Source organism: Osmia lignaria, chromosome 15 (assembly GCF_051020975.1).
Source record: "Osmia lignaria lignaria isolate PbOS001 chromosome 15, iyOsmLign1, whole genome shotgun sequence".
Lineage (NCBI taxonomy): Eukaryota > Metazoa > Arthropoda > Insecta > Hymenoptera > Megachilidae > Osmia > Osmia lignaria.
This window is the reverse complement of record NC_135046.1, coordinates 2,111,713-2,133,537: the sequence shown is the minus strand read 5'-3', so window position 1 is coordinate 2,133,537 and position 21,825 is coordinate 2,111,713. Positions and strand designations below refer to the sequence as shown.

At 42.3% G+C, this 21,825-nt stretch overlaps 1 protein-coding gene, 1 long non-coding RNA gene and 2 other non-coding genes across 9 annotated transcripts in view; 1 reads left to right on the top strand and 3 right to left on the bottom strand.

The window, feature by feature from the left end:
- mbo (nuclear pore complex protein Nup88) overlaps positions 1 to 10,127 on the bottom strand; it is a 51,549-nt gene extending 41,422 nt beyond the window's left edge. The window contains exon 1 of the mRNA XM_034315222.2: positions 9,838 to 10,127. Within this exon, the coding sequence (XP_034171113.2) occupies positions 9,838 to 10,047 (210 nt within the window). The 5' untranslated portion in view covers positions 10,048 to 10,127. The remainder of the gene's footprint in view (positions 1 to 9,837) is intronic.
- Positions 10,128 to 10,150: 23 nt separating this feature from the next.
- Positions 10,151 to 21,825, top strand: part of LOC117600175 (uncharacterized) — a 32,480-nt gene continuing 20,805 nt past the window's right edge. The window contains exon 1 of one of the 6 annotated variants that reach the window (XR_013063508.1): positions 10,151 to 10,317. This is a non-coding gene — a long non-coding RNA (uncharacterized LOC117600175). The remainder of the gene's footprint in view (positions 10,318 to 21,825) is intronic. The other 5 variants (XR_013063509.1, XR_013063507.1, XR_013063506.1 and 2 more) reach the window with 5 other exon arrangements.
- On the bottom strand, positions 10,544 to 10,617 carry TRNAT-AGU (transfer RNA threonine (anticodon AGU)). Its single transcript has one exon. It is a non-coding gene; the product is annotated as a tRNA-Thr (tRNA).
- On the bottom strand, positions 10,986 to 11,059 carry TRNAN-GUU (transfer RNA asparagine (anticodon GUU)). Its single transcript has one exon. It is a non-coding gene; the product is annotated as a tRNA-Asn (tRNA).

Sequence of the window (21,825 nt, the reverse complement as noted above, 5' to 3'; positions counted from 1 at the left end):
TTGAGTGGGTGTAGAGAGAGCGAGCGTGTGTTCGGTGTCTGTCGCAGCATCCACCGATGCTGGACCCCGGTTGGTTAGGACCGTCGTTGAAGAGTGGCAATATAGTTTCCTTTAATGGCGCTTAAAAAAAAAAATTTTAGAAAGACGATATTAAGAATGTGACTACGGCGGAAAGAAGCTGAAGGAAGAAACGAAGGTGGAGAGGCTGAGTGAACGAGAAGGAAAAGTACACGACGAGGGTGAGGAGCAGGTTTCACAAGGGGGTGGGGTGGAGATGTACTTGAGGGGAGGGTAGTACGAGCCCGGTTAATCGCCGTAAGACAACCGGAGAAATGAGCGAACAGTAACGCCGGCTTGAGTTCGTTCCTTCTTCTGTTAGCGTGGGGTGGGAGGTTAGGGTGGAATTTAAAGGAGTGTCGAGTGTCGGGTAGGAGGGTAAAAAACGCGAAGAAATTAAAGATGAACCTTCAGTGAAATGGGGCGTGAGTTTATAAGAACCCTCCGTTTTCGAGACACCCGCGCTGCTTTTCCTTCGCGTTTTATGTCCGGCCGACCAAGTGTCTCCTCGGTTCAATCGTACCCGGCCGGGAATAAAACGAGCGTTTAGATTGTTGCACGCGTCGACACACGATTACAAGGGAATTTCAAGACCCGTTTCAGCTCTACTAAACAAAGGGTGAAATTTCCAGCAAACGGTATTATATAGTTTGATAAATTACCCGACTTCTTCCATACTTTATTCAACACGTTCGCTACCACGGAAAGTAATTTGGATATTTAATTTCCACGATAAACGAAATTATTAAAATCTAAGCGAACTCGTTAATTACCATAAACATTTATGAATTCCGTGCAAAGTAACGCTTAGTTCCAATCAAACGAGCCAAATTCCTGCATCCTCCTCAGCATTTACTAGGGTCGATGGGGGGTGAGTCTTCTCTTGAATACAAAATATCAATCAGCTTTAGGGGAAGAAGCGGGCGAGAAAAATATTCGGTAATTACGACAAGCCCCTTTTGCCATCAGACGACCCCAATCACCGTCATCTCGATTACTCTTCAAGGATGAAGATTTCGATTTCCCTTAAAAGTTTCTGTCCCATTAGCACCGGTAATGTCTTATTTCTCTAAATGTCTCTCTAAAATACAGGCTTTAAAAGAATTATCGATCGGATGTTCCGATCTATCAGTGATGGATATTTGAAACGATTCGAAACGTATCAAAGCCGAAACATTTAGGCTGAAACGAACGGTGGGGGAAAAAGAGGGGAAATTCATTTTCAAGGCATAGTCGTTCATTCCGGGAAACATACAATATTCCGGCAATAAGCTTTGCAACCCATTCTCCTTTCCACGCATCCTGTTCGTCCCCTTCGAGGTCAGAAAATCCACGTTCCAAGCTCGGGCACAAGGAGGGGGGAACGCGGTATTATAACGAATCCTCGCGGAAATTAAAGGAAGGACCTTTATGTATTCTCTCGGGAATTCATACGTAGCCGGTTAATTACGAAATTCAAATTAACAGAAAAAATGGGAGATCTAGAGGGGGTGGTTGGCCGACGTTTTTTAAGGATCTCCCCCTTTTTAAGGCCACGGACTTCGTCTACTTATTACGTTTCTCCGGTAGCTCCGCTGGCGGTCTGGCAGTCGGTTATTTACCTACTCGAGGTTTTAATTACCTAACCTCCCCCCTACCCCTTACCCTTCCTAGCTCTCTACGTCGGACAGAAAAGTAATCTTGGAAGTATGTGAAAAGCGAGCACAGAATTTACGTAACGGACGTTAGAAACAAAGTAGGTATATATTGGCCTTAGCCAAGCACTTTTGCTTTGTTAGCATGAAATAACGACTGTAGAAATAATACAGAATAACAATTCTGCTGGTATTATCCTATTCCGTAGCAGCTGTTCTAATTTCTTTTTCTTCAGACTCCTGCAATTCGTGTATAAACCTTTTTTTCTGAGGTGCATTTTAACTCGGTGACGTTGACGCGGTAGAAAGTTACTTAGCCATTTACGCGGGTCTCACAGACCCGGTTCAAAAGTTTTTAACGGAAAACTGTTAATTAAAAACTTCTTTTGTATAAAAACCTTCATCCATAAAATACTTTTTCTATTGTGTATCGCTCTAATAATTTGATCATTCGCTATATGTAATGGTACTATTACGTTTCTTCTCCGTTTATGGCAGGAAATCGAACCGATATAATCGTAACATCCCTTAAACGTGCCAGTTTCGACCCCCTACCAAAACCCCAGACGCATCGAGACCAAAAGCTACGGTTTGCAAACGAGTTTTGTATCGACGGTTACGAGACTCGTAAAAAGTTATAGTTACATTATAATAAGCCCAGAGAAAGCGGCGAATGTTCGGTGGTGAGAAAAACGAAGATGGCTGAATGTAAATTCCTTGGGAAGGGTGTAAACAGTGAGGCGAGAAGTCGACGATTTATTGGGATGTAAAGAAGAAAATCCTGATTATTGACGGGTTTAAAGGGTCGTAACCGGCAGGTGAAACGATGTCGAAATTATGACTTTTCTGATCCCTGCAGGCTGTTCGACGAGAACGTTTTCTTTTGTAATAAGGCTAACCCCTAACATTCGATATGTTAAATATAAAGGTGTACACAACTTTGTCATATTAATCTTTAGAAAGTTATATAATTTTACTAAATATTTAGTTTGAATTAAATTTACCATAATATCGACGCGTAGCATCATTAGCCGATGAAAAGCGGGCTTAACGACTACGATAAGGAAAACACGAGCGCGGTTTGCTATTCGCCGATGGTAAAGCTTATAGCGTGTAATATAAAGGCCAGTTCGGCGAGACGAAGTCGGAATAAACGGAAATTACCGGGGCCATCTTGTAATTATACGGCTAATAGGAAGGTAATTTAGTGTCTCGAAGTCGAGTTACCATCGTAGCCGGAGACGTCTGTAGGAACGGTTGGTAGCCCGTGTTGGCATGGCCTTCGCGGAAAATTAAAATAATAAACGGCATCGTTAGGATTCATCATCTGATTTTAATTTCCATTCCGAAATGATTGCGCATTATCTCCGGGTCGACCCGTAACACCGTTTCTGGATTTACTGCTCGAGGGCCAAGCCAGACGTTGCTCAACCGTTACTCCGTTCCTTCACCCTGTTTTTACTTCGTCCTTTCCAATTTTACCTTCTTCTTCTACCCTTACCATATAATCTATCTATATACCTATAAATGATCTATATATTGTGTCACAGGTTAATCAATGGTAAACGTAAAAAACCATCACGGCAAAAGTGTAAAACGCGAATCTTCCTAAATTAGAGTATAACTACCATGGAAGTACGATAAAAGTTGAAATTGAAAAAGTTTGACACACTGTCGTGGATTTCTAATAAAAGCAACCGTGTCGTAACGTTTGCCTTTTCAATAAAACGGTACCGATAAAGAGGCTAACTTGCTCGACTTTGTTGCAGTTACACGACTGTTCGAAGCTAACTTCGCTTTTACGACTTTAAGACATAATCTTACGTAAATACGAAAGCAGAGAATGTATATTTTATAAATACATTCTTAGATCTATTTCCAAAAATATCCACCCCTATTCAATAAACCTTCCAACTGTTTCCAGTGTCCGTTCCAAGCCGTTATTCTTCCGTGTCTGTCCATCCATTACCGTTTCATCGATATCAGAGGATCTCTGACATCCGGTGGTGCGGTATGAAATTTTATCAGCGTGTTTGGTTAGAAAACAGGAATCTCGTTGAAAACAGCGTACATCCTCCTTGTTTTTCCCCAACTGTTCGAGTGATGTATCGGTACGGAAGGTCGTAGATTTTGTCCTGCAATGCGCTCCCATCATCGCGTATTCGCCGACACGTTGAGCCGGTGGGCTAGGCGTCATAAAAATTACGTCGAAATCTACGAGCAACGACGTAATACTTTTCACATTTTTCGAGCGGACAAGCCATTATGTGGAGTGCTGCGAGGCCACGAAGGCGATAAACTTTATTTTCCAAAATCGTCGGCAACGCGCGGCTCCCGATGCGTGCCTCGTCGCCGACACCGCTTCCACCCTAGTCGTTACGATCGCGATAACACGCGTCACTAGGAACGTACGAGGGATGTGGTGGAGAATTCCGAAAAAAAGAGAGAAAGAAAGAAAGAAAAAAAAAAAAAAATTGTCGAGCACATATTTTTTAGCCGCGAGGGAAATGCACCCGGAGCTTTTCGTCGCTCTTCGTAAAAACTGTGTCTAAATGTACCCTAACCCGTGTACTCGTAATAACGGGCATATAATTCCCGCATTCGACACCAGCCACATTTCCATGCTTCTCAAAATAAATCGAGCGTTATAGCCCGGGTTCGAAGTCATCCCTTACCACGAAGGCGACAGCCTTGAAGATATGAAACTTTGAAACGGTCGTGCGATTGTGTACGGTTTGTTACGGTTAGGTAAATGGCTAATTAACATTACAACTACCCGCTAGGAATCTCACGGCGTGCTGGCAGCATTGCTGATGTTCCGGTCGCGTTCTCAACGGTGGTGACGTTGTTCGCAGCCGCGTAATTTAAGTGTACCACCGAAGACACGGTTTCGCCCTACGACGCCCGGCATTATCATGGTAATTTGTTAGAAACAAACATTATAATTCCAACGGTAGAGGGAGAAGGAGCGTGCTGAGAACCTGGCTCCTTTGGGTGGTTGAAGATGAAGGTTCTGGTCGTAGGAGGTGGCAAGACTGAAGAAAAGTGGTCGGAGAATAGCTCCGGTAGAAGCGGGCAAGGGTTAAGACTTGGTGCCCAAGTTAAAGGCGTAAGATCCACCGTGTTTTGGACAGTGTCCATTGTCTCGGGGTTATTTATTAGAGACGGCGCCGACGCGAAGACCAAGCTAAGATGGTGCTCTATGCCACATAACGGTGGCGGGATTTATATCTTGGTTCACAACCAAAACGCCATTATGTTCTGGCAAGGCCGGAACCCTTTCTCGCCCCGGCAATCTTCCTTGTTCGTGATTTCGCAGTGATTAAGTCAGTCGAACCGGGATAAAGTTTTCTCTTCTAACGAATGACACCGGGTCTTGGAAGAACGATAGAGAGGGCTGGATTTGATTTGGTGCAAAATCGAAATAAACAAATTGATTTATCAGAGTACGACATGAAATGAGCGATAAAGAGTGCGGTTCGTTGCTGTCTGAAAATCCTTAGGAAATCCTTATCCTGAAGAAGGTAGGAAGACTCGAGGGGCTAGAAAAGAGGGTGCGAGAAAGAGGTGGAACGTGCGCTTTCAAGCTGAGAAGAGTAGTAGGGGGATGAACTCGAGCAGCCACCACTAAAATCCGTGCTGTGTGCCACTTCCTGCGCGAGGTAGAACCGTGGAATTATTAGATATGCAACCGCGACGGCTGCCCTCCTACCGGCATTATTAAACTTAGTTATGAATGCCCATTAAAACTGTAAAGGAAATGCATTAGCCTGCCAAGGTATTCCAGGGCTGACAAAGCCACCCCCTGCTGGAACGCGAGCCACTTCGACCGACTCACCCTCGCCCACACCGGAAGAGATCATCCGATACTTGGGGACAATTCAGGACTTTTTGTTATTGATGCGCTTCACGCAAACAGATAAATTTCACTAACATCAGAAATGATAAGGAAGCTTCATTTAGTTAAGGCTGAGAAATCTTCGAGTTATATATTCTAAACTGGAACAACTACTTTTGCTAATAAAATTAACTTGGAAATTGTTACAAAAATTTACCTTATAAACAACAAGAAAATAGCCCTAATAAACAGCGATTTTTGTATAAGGGATAGGTTGGTTGTGGTAGAAAGCCTCCTTAAGGGGCTATTAATGCGGAATTATTGCCATTGTAGGAGTTGCATCCCTTTCTCCACTTATAGGCTATACAAGCGACGATAATAGAGAAGGTGCGGGGTAAGGGATGTCGTGTACTCGCTTAGTACCTTCCAAGAGGTGGGGTGTTTTGTATTTCAACGGGAAGATTTGACAACGAACCACATTGTTCTAGTATACGACTTCCAGAAATAGATAAAGACACTACGTTCTTGAACGACAATTACATCTGTACATATATTCTTTTTTCTTCTGTCTTTAATCATCTAACTTATAATTACAAGTTGTAACTCATTAAATTCAGCTAAAATTATGATTAAATAAAGCTAAACCGAGGAAAATACTCATTCATCTTCTCTTCCCTGAAAAAATGTACCCGTTCTTCTACTTGTACGCGCATGTCGCTACTTTCAATGCATGATGAAGAGAAAAAGCATCACACGAGAGAAAATGTATCTGCAACGGTGGTAGGACAAAATACGCATGCCAGAGGGGAAAGAAGTATGAGTTGGTTCATGTCTACCACAAAAGCCATTGTCCGCCACTTACTGAATTCGTCGAGGCTCCCCCTCGCCCTGGCACCCTTGTCCACAAAGCACACACGGGCTACCAATGTAAAACACTTCCCGTGAATTTTATTGCTGTAGGTACCTCATCGTATACTTTCACGTACCGGACCACCTAACCTGTGTCCAGGAACCGACTGGACCACCCTTCAACCCTAGCCAGTTTGCTTATATGCTTGGGCGTAAAACTGACCACCGTACAGGGTGTAAAACAAATACGTAAGTGCCGCTACCGTGCAACGTTCAAAATGAAAATAAAATTTTAAAGAATCGATGAAACTTTATCCAAATAGTTTGTTCGGGGTTGCTATTTCCGCGGATTAAGCATTAAGAATAACTAGAATGTCGTAACAGGGAGATTTGAAAATACCTCGAGCGAATGAAAAGCGAGAAATAATCTGATAAAACCTGGACATTCAGTTTTTTTCATATCCTGTACAAGTCTCTCGACCACGTAGGTGTGTAGTTATTACCCGGGGTGTACACGAGTGTCCGAGTATTTACCCCCGTCCGCGGCAAGGAAAGCGGCGTTGTAGGTACAAATGTCGCCGTAAAATTGCTTTTTAATTATCGTCGGGAGGATTTTGCTTATTACGTGATATTCCATTCTTTCGACCGCCTGAGACGGGATTTCCTGTTTTGTTTGGACCTTAGGACGCGGTTCCGCGAGGCGGTGCTTTTAATTTAGATAAAACGCTCCCTTCACGCGGGCCGGCATATAGAAAAGCTCACGTAGACCTACCGAATTGCTACTGTGTCATAAATTTCTTTTCAGAAGAAAGATACCGTTGTTTCGTGAGGGTCCAACGCGTTGCTGTAAATTTTCACGGTACAAACCAAGTATCGACTAAGAAAGATACGTTCCAGGGAAATCTAACTTTATCACCAGAAGATACAGGTGAGAATCAAAAGTTGAAGCCGGCAACCGGTCGAGAAGAAGACTTGTTATCTCGGCGAGAAGGATGGGTCGGGCAATTCGTTAGAGAAGCGGTAAATTCGCGAATTAAAGAACTTATTCCATTTGGGCAGCCAAAGGGGTGTGAACGCTTCCTCGTTCGTATTATCTCGCATCGAGCGAGATGAACAAAAAGGGTGTGCAGGTGTGGGGAGGGGTGGCGGCGGCGGCAGAAAGGCGAGGACGAACGACGAGGAGGAGGACATAACCTGTACGAAGAGGGAAGGAAGACGAAGGGAGAGAAAGGGACAGAGAGGACGCGTTTAGACGTTCGTTCCGCTGGTAACAAAGATAACTCTATGCAATAAAAATGATTCAAAGTTTCCCGCGGCGGATGGTGGTTCCGATGGCGGAGCGGTTGACAATAGCGCGTCTTTGTCTCCGCCCCATACCCTGATGCTACCCCGCTGCCTCTTTCGCCCACCTCATCCACCCCCTTCTACTCTGCCTCGTCCGTATCCTGCGACACCTATCTTCCGGTTTAAAGTCCCGCCGTGCGCGCCAGGGAGGAACCTCGCTAACTTTTATTATTTACGACCGATATTTCTGTCGGCCAACGCGCATGCACCTAGCGGACATAAAGTGGCCCTTGGGTGCCGCGACGATTGTTCAATTCAATTGACTCTTAGAAAAATGCTGAAGGGTAGGAGGTCCGAGGTCATCTTGAGTTTTTTTTTCTCGATAAGACAAGAGGAAATGATGAATGAGTACCTCCTTTTGTACACTCAAGGTGCAATGGAGTAGATGCTAGAAGTTCAATTCAAAATCTTAAGGAAATAAGAATTGGTCCAATTTTTAAAATAACCCTATACATCTATATTCATCAGCACCAAACATCTATTCATTTCTTAACCAAGATCCATAAAGTTCTGAAACTATTTAAATTTTAAGTACTGGTACAGCCAGTAAAAGTACAACCAACTAACTAGAGGAAGATTCTTGAACAACTGATAGTACTCCTCAGGATTTTCCCTTATCAAATCAACGGGTGAACGAGCGATGATCGGTCCCTGAACGGTGAGGGTATAACCGGAAAGGACCCTCCCCGAGACTTCTCTATTCCACCCCTTGGCCGCGTACTCTTTATCTACCTAGCTACGAATACCCATACGTAACCCGGTGAAGGGTCTGAATTTGCATTTTATTCGCAGTTGTGGACCGCGGGTTCGTGGGTTAACGTTCCTCCGCGGCGGTACAGACATTTATTTTAATTAAATTACTCCGGAGCGTCGAACAACCCATTTCCTATAAATTATCCCCTCACCGGTCCTTTGGTCTGTGGTGGTCGCTCGGTGCGCTGGTGGTGGCGCTCGCGAGCACCCAGGCATTAATGTACCCGCTGATCCCACGGTGCCATTGAAATGAAATAAAAGCACAGGCGAGAACGAAACGTTCTGCCCATTCTCGGTGTGTGCGCGATTCCGCCATGCCGCTTCCCTTTCATTTACCACGTAATCATTTTCCGCTAGTGCGCGTATGTACGTACACCGATTAACCCGCGGGACACGCGTGCACCGACACGCGCCTCCTGTGGCTGTATATTGGTATCGCGGACCATAATTTAGCCGGAGCTTAATCGTTCCGAATCAAAAGTTCGCTGGAGAAAACGCTTTCGCGGTAATCGTCGTATAAGCGGACACACCGAACCGCGGTAATGGGTCCACGGTTATCGAGGAACGTCTACTTAACGAAGGTCCGAACGTCACCGACGTTTTCATGGAACCATTAATCTCTCCAGTGGTAAACGCTTCTCGATTCCTCCTAATTCCTTTGAGTCATATGAAAATTTTAACTAAATTTTAGCTAACCGTGAATTATAATTAAAAAGTAGATTGATTTATAAATTCAGATATTGTATACTTGATGATAGAAGCATAAAGAAATATGATAAATGTAGCGAAGTGAACATTTTTAGCCATTTGATATAAATTAGTCTACATTGCACGATAACAGTATAGTGCAGTTTTAAATTACACAATTTGGTAGTAGTATCAACTGAAGGTATATATTGCAATTGGATGCAACATTATATAATAATTGAAGTACTTCAGGTGACCATCAGCGAAGTTTAAATTCTTCATATAACTGTGTATTATAATGTTTAACCAATAGTACCACTAATACTGATTTGATTTTCTGACTAAATTACATTGTTTCCTCCAATTATGTTTAATTCTTTTTCATATAGCTTAATCAATGAGCTAATGTACAAAAATTATCTAACAGAATGAATTTTCATTCAAAAGTATCAGCGTAAACTAATATTCATCTTGAATTGAATGCATTGACACTCAATGTTTCATAAATTCAAATACGTATGATACAATCAGACGCTTGCGCGGTTTTTCGCGAAACGTGTTATTAAGGTTAGGTATACCCATAACAAAACATAACATATATGCTACGCCACTATTTCCAACTTATAAATCTATGAAGTACGCATTAATTGAATTAATTATAAATTAATCACTTACTTGATAAGGCACATCTTCTCCGCTTTTTGCACGTGTGGCTGCAACGTTTAATGTCATCACACAAAAGTCCTTAGCATTCCACACATATAACACGTTGTCACGAATTTCTAAAATGTTTCGCGTGTCTTTAATGTGTTTCGATAAATTATTTTTCAACTCCTGAAACAACCGACTTTCATTTAACCGAAGCGGATCAGTACACGAATTCATATTTGCGGGAAACGAGGTTATAACGCACGCAACGCACTGAACGATCACAACAACGAAGTTCCTCGACTGAACTGACGAGCAGAGCAGCCAACAGTGCGAGATTGAAACGGTGTAGCAGTCTTGTCACGCGAAGGTGTTTACAAATTCGTATTTCAATACGACTAACAATAAGTTTACGGTGCTCTTCTGTTTGGAATTAGGAAACAGATTCGAGGAGAAAACAGGCGAGGAACGTTGTGTATTCTACAGATTCAACGTGATCATCTTTCGGTATGTGTTATTTACTAAAATAACCTAACTTTGCGTATGTTTACTTTCTTTATTTTATAAAAGGTTATTTATAAGAGGTTAGATGTTTGTCATGAAAAGATATTTATTTTTATTAGTATTTGTAGCGATAGTTCTAAATAGGTTAATATAAAATAAATTTCATGTCTAAAGTGGTATGTTTATATTGAAAAAAAAAAAATAATTGCAAGCAATTTAAATTGCTTCAAGGCTCCGGAGGGATTCGAACCCTCGATCTCCTGTTTACTAGACAGGCGCTTTAACCAACTAAGCCACGGCGCCATTGAATTTGGTTTCTGAATTTACCCTATTTATTTTTATTACTTCCAATATATTGCATTTTTATTTGTAGTAAATATTGTAGGATATATTTATTAACAACATAATAATAGATTATTAAAAACGTGAAATATAATTTAAGTGTAATGTTTCATAAATGTATATTATAGATTGCTGTAATTATTCTAAATTATGATTTTCTATTTTTCATATTTATCTTATTAAAATACCATTTATAATTAAATATTGAAAATTAGCAAGGTGTAAGTGTGATAGTTAATTGCAAAGAGTTTTCATATAAGATTTTCTCCGTATCCATGTACAAAAATTTTGTTTCTTTCGTACGAAAGGGTTGTAAATGCAAAATAATTCGCCCCCGGGTGGGCTCGAACCACCAACCTTTCGGTTAACAGCCGAACGCGCTAACCCATTGCGCCACGGAGGCCTTTGCATGCCACCCTTTTTTCAACAAACTAGGATTAGTTTGTTTTTTATTTCACAATATATCTAGTTTTTTATGTTAATTTTATCCTATTCAAAAACAAACGTTAGACGTTATAAAATAAACGCGCAATTTGTCTCCAAACTTAATCCGATACCACTTGTATCAACCCTTAGATTCCATAGTCTAGTCATGGTACTGAATCTTTAATTTTCTTCATTAAGTCAGATGTTCTCATATAAATATTTTAAAATATCATACCTGAAACGCAAATTGAACAGATGCGCTGGTCTTAGAACCTGTTGGCAGTGGAACGTCAGTCCATAAAATGAAAGAAGGACTGCATTGGAAAGAGGACGATAATGCGTGGTGTGCCAACTGAGAAATAGTCTGGCAGTTGCGTCGAAACTATATACGGTTAATTAAATGGGGTTGGCTCATTAGTAACTGTCTATATGCAAGGCGATGGCCGAGATGCGATTGGAGGGTGGTCCCAAGGTGATTTATCCGTCACGATGGATCGCAGATGTTCGACTGGTACGTGGCATGGGTCGCCACAATGCTGTAATTAGGGACGCGTTTCGTTTATACGCATGCATAATAAAATCCTTTTCTTTAGTCACGTGATCGATCAATAATAATTTTTATAATTACTATGCAACGTGCATAGGTTGTTTCGACGAACGACTCGTGACTATTTCTAGGTCATATTACATGAAATCATTCCTCTCTCTATTTTCAAAGTTTGTTAAAAATTGAAGTAGAATCAAGAGTTAAAATACGATTGAAAATTGCAATAAGTTTTACTACATGACTGTTACGTAAGACGATCCAATTGATCCTAGCATTAAGCCAGGACACTTACCTACCAGGAGAAGACACTTTGGTTTGGGCTTGCTGACATTAACGGCTCGTTTAAATTGTGCGTTTAATTACAAGTAAGAGACAGCCGCCGTGAAAATTTATCGGTCACTGTTACTGTCCCCTTCGTTCCTAATCTACGAACCAGATACCCGCCGCTAAACACGAGAGATACAAGTACTTACTTCGCGCGCAATAAGATACTTCTCACTCTTTTTTACTGCTGACACGATTCAATTTATCAGCGACGTAGATATATTTTCTAGTTTATAATATAAGATTAACTGCAATCTTTGCTAACGTTATGTTCGGTAACCGTATGGATCTTGTTCCTTATTAGATAGAAATTTGTGCCCATAAATCTAAATGGTTCCGTGGAGACGTCGAGTGTTCTCCTCCCGAAAGTTTACAGCCTCGTGTTCTCTCCTTCTCTTTCGCTTACTATTTCTATCGGTTTACACCTCGAAAAGCCGGGGTACTTTGCAAGCCACGGCGGATGTCTATGATGAAGGTGAGCACAGGCTGTAACGATGTAACGGGTGAACATTGCTCACGAAATCATGACGAATTCATTCGAACTGCGAATTACCTTCCGGTCGACGGAGTTTCGCTAAATGTCCGGAAGAGGGTACGTATGCAAAACGCGTGATCATCAATATTCCATCGCGGTAAACCTGGCCCAGGTATCTGGAAATTCTGTCTTGCCCCCAGTGTTTGCTTACTTCGCCGGATAAATTAGAAACCGTCGATTAATCAGCAATTCTGGTTCGTTAACCACGCGGTGGTTCTCTTCTTCCATGTCTATTTTGCAAATATTTTACATCCCTCTTTTATTAGCCTGCTCCTCTATTGATTTATTCAACTGTTTGTATTTTGAAATGAATTTAATTGGGATTTGATAATCGATAGAGTAACTTTTTAAGTTGTTAACAGTAATGTGTTATTCCATAAAGAAAATAAACTTTGACAAGGGTTATTATTGTTACGAATCCCTGAGTTTGTAGTATAGCAAGGATGTAATTGGTTCGTTGGACCTTTCGCATCGCCTTTGTTAGCTCATCGATCACCAAATGTTTGTCAGTGCTCGTGCGTGTGACAGAACGAACAACGAACACCCGTTAGACAATACGTCTTAACACTCGTAGGTTATTGTGGCGTTGAAAGGGAGTAACTTATAGGGGCATTGGGAATTACCAGTTTATTATTAGGGAGATAGCATAGAGGGCCAAGATCAGGGGTTGCTGTTAATTCTCCTAACACTTGGCTCCCCGGAGAGAACACGCCGCCGTCTTAAGACTTCCACCTTCTCAACCCATTTCGTCGTCGTGGCAGTGCCGACATCTTGAATCGTTGCCGTGTTAATTAGTACGACTTTAAACGCGCCCGCATGTGGTGGCAATCAGGATTCCCTGAAATGATTTCGCTCGTCGCCCACGGAAAGATGTAATCTGTATTAATAACACCGTCTGAGCAACGGGTTCAACGTTTGCAATTGAAAAATCAGAGCAGCTAGAGATAAGGCCACTTAACGGAGAAAAATTGTCGCTAACAGTGGAAACATGTTTCGCATTTCTAAGATTGCTTATTGAGAAACTTGTGCCAAGAGAATTTCAGAAACTATTTTTAACAATTTTTCCGATATTTTCTTAAGTTTCAACGAGAATAAAACCTTACAGTTCATTTATAAAGCCGCCATCTCGAGGGGTTAGATAGAGAAAATCGAATGTCCAAATGAAAGGAACCAATTGATAAATCGAAAAGAGCGGAGAACAGAGTAATCTACGGTAAGAAGGATGTAGCCTGGTCAATGGATGGTTCCCAGATGCTTGTACCATTTATACAAGGCGACGTAGAATTGTAGAACGAAAAGGATTCGCCAATGGTGAAAGGCAAGGGAAGACGAATCGACGACACCACCGTACAAACCCACTCGACGTCTTCCATACGTCAAATCCACGCCAACTCATCTTCCCACCTTCCGAAAATGTTTCGCCTCTAAGCTTCGGATTAACACGTTACCTGCCACTTAAATCTTTCTTGATCAATCTTCCGGTAATTTAATTTGCACCGGTCCCTTTGAGAAAAATCTTTCGCCTTTAGGAAATTGTATTCAGAACAACGATATCCAATTAGAACCAGAATGAAATTAGAAAATAGAAAAAAGAATAATATTACTAATCACATAATATCATTTCATCGAACAATAAATTTCACTACTAATCTCATAGAAAGATAAATAATTGAGTAACAGCATTTTGCAATTAGGCTAAAACACGTACTTCAGTACTAAGCCCACCAAAGAGCTTTACCATCAATTGGATTATATATTAAAGTTTGATTTGTCGCGTGACGTTTGAATATAACAGGGTCTAAACGGGCGCACGAGACCCATAGCCGTTTTTAATTCGTATGACAGATTGTCGGTGTCCCCCCACTTTCGTCGCAAATGGAACTCATCTTTCCCTAGCGGTATTTCTTAACAGAAGAAAGGTCGGTGTTGTGAATTTCCATATAGGATTGAATCCGTCGGAATTTCGTCGTGACGAGACGAAACGTAGGGGAGGGCCGTCAGACAGACGTGCTGCAGCCAGATAGCGGAAGTAGTAGACGACAACTTCCGATGGACTGCATTGTGTACGAGTCGCATGTAAAGTGTGCAGGAATCAAATGCGAACTCGTTCTGACATGTAGTTTCCGTGGATTTTCGTTTCTTTTCGATCGGCTTCCAGCGTAATCGCTAAAGAACAGTCGCGAGCTAACTTTTATTCTTCCATTTCAATCCTGGAATACCAGGGATCTTTTGAACAATAATTTAACAACGAATAATATTAACGAACAGCTTTCACAATTTGACCCTACTTCTTGAACAGAATCCTCAGAATTTTATTTCAGAACAAAAAATATTCGTAAAGTTTAAATTTGTGTTTACACAATTTATAATGCCCATGGCAGCGAAACGCCACCGTGTGTCGGATTTTTACCGTGCTTGCAGAAGACAGTTTGCCCAAAGTCGACCGCATGCAACGTCGGATAACGCCCGGTATGGACGGTAGGTGATTCTTTAAGCGTGAAATAAATAACTCGGCAGGGCCCGACCGAAAAACGTGACAGGAACGTTCCTGACCCTCGGTCGTAGGCACATTGCGTTAACGAGAGAGGAAAAAGGAATAAAGAAGCTTGAAGGGTGAGCACATTTTAACGTCAACAATTACAAATATTCTACATACATTATCATCGTGCTCTCTTGACCATTAACTCTTTTGCTTCAACCATATTGTCTGGGTATTAATATGGTCGCCGTGCGACGTTTGAATATTAAAATGAAGAAGGAAGAATGGAAACCGAAAAATCAGTTTCAAATTCAAAATCTATTAAATAGGAGTAAATTTCTGTGCTAATATAGAATTGTGTCAGGCACATAATTCGCTCTCAGCTGGCTCGTCAATCTTGAAGTCGGCCTTGCCCAAATGACTTCTTCACATTTCACGTTCGGAGTAATTACATCCATCAGTAATTACACCGAACCGTTGTCGTGTGGTTCGATGACGAATGCAAGAATAGCGTGCATGTTTAAACGATATATACGAGCTCTCGGACTTATGCTGCCATGACAAACGATCCAGGGAAGGGTCGATCAAGTATTGGCACGATACACGTTGAACGATATAAATGAATCGGCTCCCTGGCTCCTCATAACGGGAGGGGTAATATGAAACATTAATGGACAGATGCATTTTCGCCAACGGGAAACGAACGGCGAGTGGATGTCCGTCGATTTATTTCCTGTCGAATGATTCTGTCACCGACGACTCACGAAAGACACGCAGCCGACCCATTATTGCCAGGAACCTGCAAGAAAACGCTTAAGACGTTCTCTTGGCAAACATTCTGGTAATTGATTTCCCGATTTGACGAATGATCTCGATCGAAATTGTGAAGGGGAAAATGGGATAGTGGCGGTCCGTGGACAATGATGGACAATGCCAGATTGGCCTGCTCGCTGTTCTGAAATCCGACAATCCAAACATATAGAATTTCAAAATTATTCATTTCCGAAAGTACAAACGTCTCAAGGAACATTGTTATTTTAATTGCATTTCATTGGCTGACTTGTACTTGAGTCGGTAGGGTAGATATCGTCGATGGGAGGTTAAGGGGTCGCTAGTCGACCACCTTCTTATCGACTGGAAGCACGATGCAAAACGGCTCCGTGATTCCCCGATAGAAAGGGGTAGCTGCGAACTGGCGTTGCGCCATTATCAAATCCCCAACACCAAAACTGAAAGCAATACAGAGGGGTTGATTTTGTCCACAATACAAATGAAATTTCTACTATAGATTGATTTAAGAATAATTTTCAGATCGACGCGGGTTTTCAAACCTTTGAACAATATTGTATGAATCAACCCCCATTGAACCATTTTATTATTGAATGTTTATCTGCACTTTGCAGTTGAAATCAATATAAAGGTTTCAGATTTAGGGACCTTTCTTATTGTTAAAAGAATACTGATACGCTTTGTTTGATAATGCCAAAAGAATCGTAAGAATTTCGCCGTTTTTCGTGCAAGATTGCAGTTTAGCGTGACCAGGGTTCTTCAACAGCACCATTCGTCCATTCGTCGTCGCTTAAAAAGTGTGATTTGCATAGCGAGCGTGTATCATTTTGGTCTCGTTTTGAGAAACGCCAGTGTACACAGACTTCTCTCGGGCTATTTAAGTCGCGATATAATTTATAAATAATAGAGACAATGGTATTTTAAGTTGCATTGAAATTACGACTTACCGAGCGACGATCTTTGATTATCTATCGGCCAACCGGAAAATTTTCGGACAAATCTGTGCTTTTCCTCGGAGGAGAGCATGTGTAGACGTTTCTTTTGTCTGGAGTCTCCCTCGTGAGTTATGGCCAACCAATAGAGGGAGAACCACGAATGGTATATTGGATTCGCGATACGCATTTCGCGTGCTTCGCGATACTCAAATTTCACTCGGTAAATCACCGCTGCCTTATTCGCCACAGCTTCGAGAGGGTCGACAGAAATCGACGATACCTTGATTCGAAGGTGGAAATGAAACCCTGTTTTCCCTAGAGTCACGATTGAATCCGTCTTGGATCGTTTCATTCAATCAGCAAGTTGAATATACTCGTAACTTCTCCAATACTTGGAAAATACTTTGCCAAGTCAGTAGATCAAAGCAAAATCATATTTGCAAAATAAGAATTGTTAAATACAAATTATGCATATTTCAATTTTTTTTTAAATCTATCTTCAAATTTCAGCAGTTATCAATTAATTTTGTCAGGCGTTATTGTCGAGAAAATAAGGCAAGGGGTTAAAAGGATCGATCAAAGAAATCAAAAGGGGTTCACCGATGAATTATTGATCAGTACGAAATTAAAAAAGAAAGAAGGGAGGGACTGTTGTTCACGTGTACCTATTCTAGATTATATCAGCGCCACCCTATCAATTTCCACCCTTGAACAATATCTGGCAAACGGGAAGATATCGAGTGGCATGGAGGGGGTGGGATCCCTTATGTGTCTTGTCGTATTATAAAATATTGACATGCATACTTCGTTCACGGTGGATATTTTAGGTGACGTAGAACTTCTATGCCAAGCTGGATGGGGACAGCTTTAATAATATAGCAGACGATTTTCAGGTTTTCCTTGAATGTTTTTCATTCCGGGCCTCCTCCGTTCGCGGGTGCAACCCCTCGATTCTTCCCTTTGCACGAAATGTATCACCGTTGTCTTCCTTAAAATCTGCATATTGGAAACATTGCGAATTTCCTTATTCAATAATTTTTTAATTTTGCCAGAGTGAAATCTGATCTTATCATGGTACCTAAAGATTAAATACAACAAGTGTCCTAAGACTGCCAGTAGGTCATCTTAAGCCAATTTCTGGGTCGTGCAATTTAGCGTGGACGCAAGATATCCCAAAGAAAAAAAAATATGGCATCTTATATGGTCGAAGGACCAAGGACGGTAGTCATCGTTGCGGTATCGGCCAGTCGGGTCCCTTCAATAACCTCGATACAAAATTCTTTTCACCGTTGCCCTGAATGCCTATAGGAAATATGTGAAAGGCCGTCTGATTCAGACGGTCCAGTGTTGGCTCAGGCCTTTCTGTGCCTGTACGGAACGGTCGGCGTTTGCAAGGCGTCTATAAGCCACGGGCTGCCGTAATGAAACATAAATTATTCAATCGAAATCAGCCGCGTGCAGTGGCTACCAGGCGGCCCAGTGTTTTTTTCCGCCGAAAACGGCCTTTAAACCGAACCCCTACAAGCTTCTGGCCAGAAGAGAAAAAGGGGGCCGAGGCAACAGCCGGCCTCCTCTCTCTCGGATCTTTTTCTTTTCTGCATCGCTGCAGACTACTCGTTCTGAACGATTTTACGTTTTCATGGGCCACGTGCCGTCTCTCGTGTTTGCGCTCGTTTCCCGCTGCCGCGTAACGAATCGAAAGAGTGCGCTTTTTTTTTTTTCTTCTTTTCCTTTTTCCTTTTTTTTTTATTACGGACCGGTTTGATTGAGCTTCCGCTTTCCTCGTTGCCTCGCGAGTACACCACGCAGACGCGAGCTTCGGTTTTTAATTCGAGGGCCAGGCTTAATTACGGTTAGATGAGCGAAGCTTTTTTTCACGGTGGGCTACGTTTATCATGCAAGTGAGTGACAGGAAACTGGACGAGTGCAAAAGTTACCATTTCCTTTTTTTTTATTAGTATTATTTGTACGAATATGGTGAAGATGCGCATGGATATTTGGAATTATTATTTGTACTCATATTATTAAACGTACCAATATCATTTTAAGATATTCGGTTAAAAAATATGGTAATTATCCCAGTCTTCGACGATTTTCCCTCAAGCCCACGTGCACCCTGTAATTAATCCTCGTACTCTCGGACAAAACGTCTTTGTCCCTATCTGACCGCGTCCAGTATAATCTTTACGCGACGGCATGTTCGTTCCATAAAACACACGGTGTCTCATCGCTTGGAGTGCGCAATATGACTTACCGAGGACACGTATATAGATTTTTATGCAAATTCTATTGATATCCGATCGTAGCTGACGATAGCGCACGGAACCTACACGTCGCGTTTATTGTGGCTGGTAGAAAACCGAGTGCACCACGTGACACCACCACGTGACAGTACAAGCGTCATTATCTCCAACGCTATTGGACGTTGCCGGTCGATTGGTCACTCCGATTGGTCGACATAGGGGTTGATCACGATTAACGTCGTTCGCTCCGCACGGCAGCCTTTTATCAAACGTATGTGTTTTAGAAATTATACGTACCGTTGAATTTATCGAACGATACGCCGTCGAAACGAATGGTGGGTACTGGCGAGCAATTCTTGAACCATTTCAACTTTCTATCGTCAAGTTGCTTAAATGTACCGTACGATTCAATAAATTCCCTTTAAATGCAGTTCTTATTCAAATACAAAGAAATTTAATGTTTCACCGTACCGCGATATCGCTGTTTAAATGTATACCTTAGTTGTTACCCAGTGGTCGCACGTGCAAAGCGATTTTTCTTCTTTCGGCGACGGCAGGTGCGTGACCCAAGGTGTGCGATTACCAGGCCGGCGCGAAACTCGGACCAATTTGAAATATAACCCCCTCGTTATTAATAAAATTTGCATTTACAAGGGCGAGAAAGTGTCACGGGACGACACGCGGACCGCCCCGTTAGGCTTAAGTAGGTTCCTCGCGATTACGTCCGTGATCCGGAACTAACGACCTCGATAGATACAACTGTTTCACAAATTTCTTTTCTTAGTTTAATTATTACGTTCCTTACTAAACATGCAGATGCGATGGAAATCAAACTTAATCTAATACTGGGATACGTTAGATTACGTTACCAATCGAAAATTAATCTATCAAAATTACCCAAATTAAAATTGCCGACATTTATTTTTCCAAAGCTCGACGAATTAACTCAGCCATCGTGGTGGATGTCTTTGAAGGCGAGGCTGACGTCGAGCATAGAACCGGGCCGGTTGAACGTAAAGGCTGTTGGGGTTTGATTACTCGTTATCGAGGTAACTCTACCGTCGTCTGGCATCTGATAAAGGCTCGCGAGTAATTATTAATCATAGACCGGGCCGTATAACGATCCATCCGACTCTTATCTCGGTGTCGAGTGATGTATGCAAGTGGCCGAGGCCCTGGTGCTACGACCGAAGGGGGAGGATGGGTGGCGGTGGTGTACACCCCGTTGACCGGGGTGCTGCACGGTGTTCCTCGTCGCGTTGCTGGTTGCTACTTGGTCGCTGGGGGTTGCAATACTTCACCAAGATAACAACTAATAATCGATAGTGGCATTGCCAGGTACGCAGCCAGGTACATGTACATAAGTGCGGTCTCGAAAAGACCTTACACCCCTGCCCTGACTTGTTTCACTCCCTCCCCCCACACCCTAGCCGGGTGCAAGTTGCATCGGTGGGTAGTCTTGCCTTTTAGCCACCCACAACCGCCCAATGGCTGCATGCAAGACGCTCGTAGGTCAAAGGTTGCGCGGTTAACTACTTCGTAAATTATAGTAAGGTTAACGGTAACTCCGCTGGCGCACCAGTTACGAATGAATAAGTCAGACACTGCGTATTCCTTGAACGGGAAAATTGACGATACCCACCGTTGGAAAACAACACGGATTTTAAACGTTTATCACCGCTTAATCTATCATGCGAATCATCAGGGATGACGAGTTGGCTCCTTCTGACATAATCGTGTCGTGCACACGTCTCTAGGAAGCAACTGTCGCTTGTTGCGCGGGGGGTGATCGGACGATAGAACGAAAACGTGAAGCACAGGGACTGGCTGGCGGTACCATTAGGCAGCGAAAGATAATGCATTACAATCGAACGCACGCAATAATGGCCTATCGTCGTTGCTCGATCGGCAATAAAATGTAAAATTTATAACGGCAATTATCTCGTGTCGTGTATCTAGGTGACGCTGTTTGCGAGATCTGCTTTCTTTCCTCCGTACTCCTTCTGTCGTTTTATGGGGTAACTGCCCCCGGTCATCGGCCGACCGGTCAATAATTAATCCATCGACGCGGTTGTGCGATTAGATACTCGGAATACAAAATATCTAGCTGCTTCGTTTCAGAGTTTTAAACACTCTGTGTATTCGAATGAGGAAATAAGAAATTGAAATCGAATTAAAATCGAACAAAAATTTACTCGCATAATTTATCCAACGTTTATCATAATCTGAAAATTTTTTTTTTTTTGAACCGTACAAGTAAGTACATGCATTCCGCTCAATAACACTGAAAAAGTTAGCTGGATTATGATGTATCTGCAAGTTTCAACCACGTCCTTGTATACTCCGAAATATAATTACTAAATATACTTACGATACTCCTTGAAACGTCGTTATCATTATCGCCCTGAACGAACAGTGGTATCGCGCGATACGAACTTCTCCGCTCTATCTGTACTGTGCAAACGATGATAATGAACTGCGCTTAGGAGGGTAATCGTAATATTCGTACGCCTTCTCGAAACGCGTCCTTTCGAGTTTCATGCTCTTAAGAACGTTGAAACATCCTTGGGGTCCCGTGGGGTGGTTCTACTTTACGATCCGCTTGTCCGCGTACTTTGCAGTCGGCACAAAGGACTACGCCACCTCGTTACGGAGGGAACAGTTAGAATAAAGTGTGATTAGGAAGATAGTTATGACATTTTGTATTATAATTCCGCGAGGGTAAAGTCTCCGTCTTCACTTTCTCTCACCTTTCTCCCCTTTCGTTTCTTTCCCTCCCCCTACATCCGGCAACCCCGTCGTCTCCCAAAAGACTCGTTAACATCCGTGCAAGTTTTCAATGTTGCCCAAGTAGAATTCCGTCGAAGCGATCGAACTCGAGACAAAGTCGA